General features: G+C 39.7%; 1 protein-coding gene across 2 annotated transcripts in view; it reads left to right on the plus strand.

Annotated features, from left to right (window-relative positions):
* Positions 1 to 5,852, plus strand: part of LOC118936451 (serine/threonine-protein kinase/endoribonuclease IRE1) — a 33,131-nt gene extending 27,279 nt beyond the window's left edge. For both annotated transcript variants that reach the window (XM_090197102.1, XM_090197103.1), the window contains 4 exons: positions 3,230 to 3,357; positions 3,569 to 3,692; positions 3,977 to 4,047; positions 4,255 to 5,852. In XM_090197102.1, the coding sequence (XP_090053228.1) occupies positions 3,230 to 3,357; positions 3,569 to 3,692; positions 3,977 to 4,047; positions 4,255 to 4,506 (575 nt within the window). In that variant the 3' untranslated portion in view covers positions 4,507 to 5,852. The remainder of the gene's footprint in view (positions 1 to 3,229; positions 3,358 to 3,568; positions 3,693 to 3,976; positions 4,048 to 4,254) is intronic.
* Positions 5,853 to 6,000: the final 148 nt, after the last annotated feature.

Below are 6,000 nucleotides of genomic sequence, written 5' to 3' on the forward strand. Positions count from 1 at the left end.
ACAGAGCGATTTCTGCATAGTGCACCTTTAAAGTGCATTTAAAGGTTGATTCGATTTGATTTTGTCCTATTTCTGTAACTTAGATTTTTGGAGACACTCATCCAACATCTAAATGATTAATTTGTAGACAAACTGGAATTAAAGCCAGTCTAAGCCAGACTAAGTCAGTGGCACAGATGGAACTATCTAAACAGAAGATAATCTTCAAATGAAGAGCTTATTTCCAAAACGCTACAACTACCAATTTTTCACATTTGTGTTTTTTCTTCACAAAGGATTGCTTATGGGTACCTTCATGTGTGTGTCAAATGTTACTGTTTTTATTCATAGATTTGTATGATGTGTATGAAAATGTTGTTTTTTTGCTAAACTATATATGTCCATTATTTAGCTGAAATGGATATTTGACTGTGATTTGTGGTTGTTTCACCTAGTTATCTTAAGATGAATGCACTAAGTAAGTCACTCTGGATAAGAGCATCTGCTAAATGTCTAAAATGTTCATGTAAATGGTTGACATACAGATATTACTGTATTGAATAATACAAAAAAGTTTTAACATTGATGTCACAAAGTATCATTTGTACATTTCTTTAGTAAACAATTAGTCATTTGTTACATTTGCATGTGTAAAACCTAGCAGTACAAATTATTTATCTTTGAGTGAGACAGATATACAGCATTTAGCAAAAAAACTCAAATGAAACCATCAAGTGATAGATTTTAAACAAACACGTCTGTCATTGAACAACCCCATGCCATGGTTAGATTGTGAAAAAAAACACACCAATCTCTTTCAGAATTTCTTTAAACAATTAAAGCTAATTTACCAAACTTTCTGAAAATGGATAAATAGTGTTTTAGAATGAAACTCTTCAAATGTTGATATTTGGTTGCGTTGTAAACCAAACACAAAATTACTTTTGTAATATAGCCTTAGCCTAAAGTTATCTTATAAACTACTGTAACAGTATTTATTCAACCTTAAAATGAGTAACACATCCGTGGCCACATTTTGATGTAACTGTAATAAATATCTTCCTATGTAATCAACTGAATCCAGTTCATTTGATTGTGCTATTAGATGAAGCACAGTAATAACACATTAAGTAGTTGTATAAATAAACACAATATCTGACATTCCCATTTTAACTTTGTTTTAAATGTTTGAAAGTGCAGTGATGACACATTTAGGTAACAACAAACCAACAATTGACATTCTTTTCCCATTGTAATTTGGTTGCGCTTTTACAGTAGATGGTCTAAAGCATAGTGATAACAACAAACTTTCAACAACTGTTGGCTGTCTTTTTAGTGGGTGAATATACTGTAGGTTATATTCTCATTGATCAAAATCTCCACCAAATATTACCCAGTTGTCCACTTTCATATGACGTGGTGTGTCCAGTGTGGGTACTTTCATATGACGTGGTGTGTCCAGTGTGGGTACTTTCATATGACGTGGTGTGTCCAGTGTGGGTACTTTCATATGACGTGGTGTGTCCAGTGTGGGTACTTTCATATCACGTGGTGTGTCCAGTGTGGGTACTTTCATATGACGTGGTGTGTCCAGTGTGGGTACTTTCATATGATGTGGTGTGTCCAGTGTGGGTACTTTCATATGACGTGGTGTGCCCAGTGTGGGTACTTTCATATGACGTGGTGTGTCCAGTGTGGGTACTTTCATATGACGTGGTGTGCCCAGTGTGGGTACTTTCATATGATGTGGTGTGCCCAGTGTGGGTACTTTCATATGATGTGGTGTGTCCAGTGTGGGTACTTTCATATGACGTGGTGTGTCCAGTGTGGGTACTTTCATATGACGTGGTGTGTCCAGTGTGGGTACTTTCATATGACGTGGTGTGTCCAGTGTGGGTACTTTCATATGACGTGGTGTGTCCAGTGTGGGTACTTTCATATGACGTGGTGTGTCCAGTGTGGGTACTTTCATATGACGTGGTGTGTCCAGTGTGGGTACTTTCATATGACGTGGTGTGTCCAGTGTGGGTACTTTCATATGACGTGGTGTGCCCAGTGTGGGTACTTTCATATGACGTGGTGTGTCCAGTGTGGGTACTTTCATATGACGTGGTGTGTCCAGTGTGGGTACTTTCATATGATGTGGTGTGCCCAGTGTGGGTACTTTCATATGACGTGGTGTGTCCAGTGTGGGTACTTTCATATGACGTGGTGTGTCCAGTGTGGGTACTTTCATATGACGTGGTGTGTCCAGTGTGGGTACTTTCATATGATGTGGTGTGTCCAGTGTGAGTACTTTCATATGACGTGGTGTGTCCAGTGTGGGTACTTTCATATGACGTGGTGTGTCCAGTGTGGGTACTTTCATATGATGTGGTGTGTCCAGTGTGAGTACTTTCATATGACGTGGTGTGTCCAGTGTGGGTACTTTCATATGACGTGGTGTGTCCAGTGTGGGTACTTTCATATGATGTGGTGTGTCCAGTGTGAGTACTTTCATATGACGTGGTGTGTCCAGTGTGGGTACTTTCATATGACGTAGTGTGTCCAGTGTGGGTACTTTCATATGATGTGGTGTGTCCAGTGTGGGTACTTTCATATGACGTGGTGTGTCCAGTGTGGGTACTTTCATTTGATGTGGTGTGTCCAGTGTGGGTACTTTCATATGATGTGGTGTGTCCAGTGTGGGTACTTTCATATGACGTGGTGTGTCCAGTGTGGGTACTTTCATATGACGTAGTGTGTCCAGTGTGGGTACTTTCATATGACGTGGTGTGTCCAGTGTGGGTACTTTCATATGACGTGGTGTGTCCAGTGTGGGTACTTTCATATGACGTGGTGTGTCCAGTGTGAGTACTTTCATATGACGTGGTGTGTCCAGTGTGGGTACTTTCATATGACGTGGTGTGTCCAGTGTGGGTACTTTCATATGATGTGGTGTGTCCAGTGTGAGTACTTTCATATGACGTGGTGTGTCCAGTGTGGGTACTTTCATATGACGTGGTGTGTCCAGTGTGGGTACTTTCATATGACGTGGTGTGTCCAGTGTGGGTACTTTCATATGATGTGGTGTGTCCAGTGTGAGTACTTTCATATGACGTGGTGTGTCCAGTGTGGGTACTTTCATATGACGTGGTGTGTCCAGTGTGGGTACTTTCATCACCATGTTTTTGAATGAACAAAGTGCCTTGGCCTTGAACCTGCCCATCGTTACTGTGTCTGTGTGTGTGTTTGGTCTTATCTTTCCCAGAGGACATCGTGGCCACAGACCTGATAGAACAGATGCTGAGCATGGAGCCCCAGAGGAGGCCTTCTGCTGAGAGTGTGCTCAAACACCCCTTCTTCTGGAGCCTGGAGAAACAACTGATGTTCTTCCAGGTCACTATTAAGTATAATCAATGCATAGCTAATGTCAGTTAGCTAGATTACAATATTATTTAATTCTAGTAGGGAAAAATGTAACTGCAACAACAGAAACAATGGGTATTCTATCAATAGAATATATAGCAATAGTGGAGTCCATTGAGCATACAGCAAGAGGGTGGTAAACGAGATGTTGGATTAATTAAAGTACTGTCTTCCCCTGTAGGACGTGAGTGACAGAATTGTAAATGAGACATTGGATGGTCCAATCATACAGCAGCTAGAGTCAGGGGGACAGGAAGTGGTGAGGAATAACTGGATGGAACACATCACAGCAGTTCTGCGGAAAGGTTAGTGACTGGTCTGAGATCAGCGTTTGAACAGCAACACTTTGCAGCCTGTAAAGCCATTTTCTATTACAGTATATTTCTAGTAACACTAACATCCAGATCAGAGGTGTCATGAATGACATGACTACATTTGCAAGATGAGTTTATTGCTGGACCAGACACCAGCAACATCTCTGTTTTGTTGTTGTATTATATTACACTAATGACAAACTTTCTTGATATCATAATTCTGTATCTTAATAGAATTGTTGTTTGTTTACTGGCTGTGTTTCCTCCTTCTGCAGATCTAGAAATACGTAAAGGAGCATATGAAGAGGGCTCTGTTAAAAGTCTTCTACGTGCCATAAGAAACAAGGTGTGTTCTGTCCAAATGTTCTGTCCAAATACAATTACCATACTATGTAATTTTTTTTTTTTTTAAATACACAAATGAAGCATAATAATAAAACATTATTTAAACATTATTTAATTAGTCATTACCTGTTAAATGTAGTATTTATCTGACACAAGAAACTAAATGTGTGTAAATGACATTTTATAAGCAACATGTTGTTTCTCATAGAAACACCATTACCACGATTCTCCTAAGGAGGTCCAGGAGACTCTGGGCTCCATCCCTGATGACTTTGTCTCCTACTTCACCTCCCGCTTCCCCCACCTGCTGCTGCACACCTTCCTCGCCGTGCGTTCCTTTGCTGAGGAGCTGACTTTACAACATTACTACCTCAAGTCCAACACGAAACTTAGACGGCAGAAGAGAACACACCCAAAGCCTGACGTGACGACAACCAAGCCAACAACTAAAAAAATGTGACCATAGTGTGAAGACATAACATTACTACCTACCATAGTGTGAAGTCAGGCGCTCCGCTGAGAAGTACTCCCACACACACAGTACATCCCACACCAGCAAACCTCCAATCTATGCCAGTACACTGTAATGTCACGGTTCTTTTTACATGAACAATAGTGGTTTGTCTGAAGAAGAAGCAATCACTTTCACTTGTATGCAGATGACACTGTTGTGTATGCTATTTCACCGATGGCTGACCAGGTTCTGTCAGAGCTTTAATCTGCCTTTATTGTCTTGCCGAAAGCCTTTATTAACTGAAATTGTTACATAATTAATGCAAGGTAAAACCAAGTATACATTATATTCCATATCACGTAAAAAATGTATCTGATTTATGCATACGTACATTGGATGGTGCCCTCATTGATTATGTCCCCAACTAATAAATATCTAGGCATCTGGATTGATGATAGTCCTTCAAAAAGAATGTTGATGAGTTCATTAAAGGTGCAATATGCAGAAATCACTCTGCCATTCCTGGTTTCTTAAATTGCAATAGTTTGCCTAATTTCAGTTTGTGACAAAACAAGTAATATACTGTATAGTTTAGAGAATCATTGCACCATCTAAACTGTGGTGAAATATCTCTTCAATAGTAAGAATATTGTATTTCCAGGTGTTTGAAGCTAGTGTACAAAACTGAAAGTAAAAGGAGTAAAAATGAAACTAAAGAACGGGAAGCATATAAATAGTGCACATAGAACATCTACAGCTTGTTAGACTTGCTGTCAATGGGAATGACAGATAACTCACATTTCTATGTGAATTTGGTCAGGTCGCCTAAAAAGTGACATATTGCAGCTTTAAAATGTGAAGGTAGTCCGAAATGAGTATGATTATCTTGTATTCTTTGTTTATTGAAGAGGGTTCTGTTCATTTCCTGGTCTGAGAATTGATGGGCAAGCAGTGGTGCGTTCGACTGCATAGTTATTGAATGGGACGGGTAATGTGGTAGTAGCCTATCCCGGGGGATGTACATGTTTATATCCCAGGTTGTATTAATGCTTAAAGCAGGGGAAGCCCCTTTATTGATATGTGTGCATGTATACTGTATGTTCAAGTATGTTTCTGATCTGAAGACATTTCTATTGTAATTCATGTTTTTGAATGTTGATTGAGTGTGTGAAATGCCTTGTTTTTATTGGTTAAATGCATTATGGGTAGGGGTATAAGAACCCTATATTCTCATGGTTTTAGAGACAGACAGGGTAAGTTCTATTTATTTGATTGTGTAAATAATTGTACAGTTTGCCGGCTCTTTATCCTCACTTTGCAAATAAAAGCCTCACTCTGAGCAGGAAAAATCAGTTCTGTATTGTTGTTGCCTCACTGTTAAAATCCTACCACAGGGTGTTTCTCACACTATCCCAGAGAACTTGGCCAAACACCTGATAGAATAGATGCTGATTATAGAGCCCAAGTGGAGCCCTTCTACTGAGAGCGTGCTCAAACACC

This window comes from Oncorhynchus mykiss, chromosome 13 (genome assembly GCF_057628025.1).
Source record: "Oncorhynchus mykiss isolate SJ-2025 chromosome 13, ASM5762802v1, whole genome shotgun sequence".
In the NCBI taxonomy this organism is placed as follows: Eukaryota; Metazoa; Chordata; class Actinopteri; order Salmoniformes; family Salmonidae; genus Oncorhynchus; species Oncorhynchus mykiss.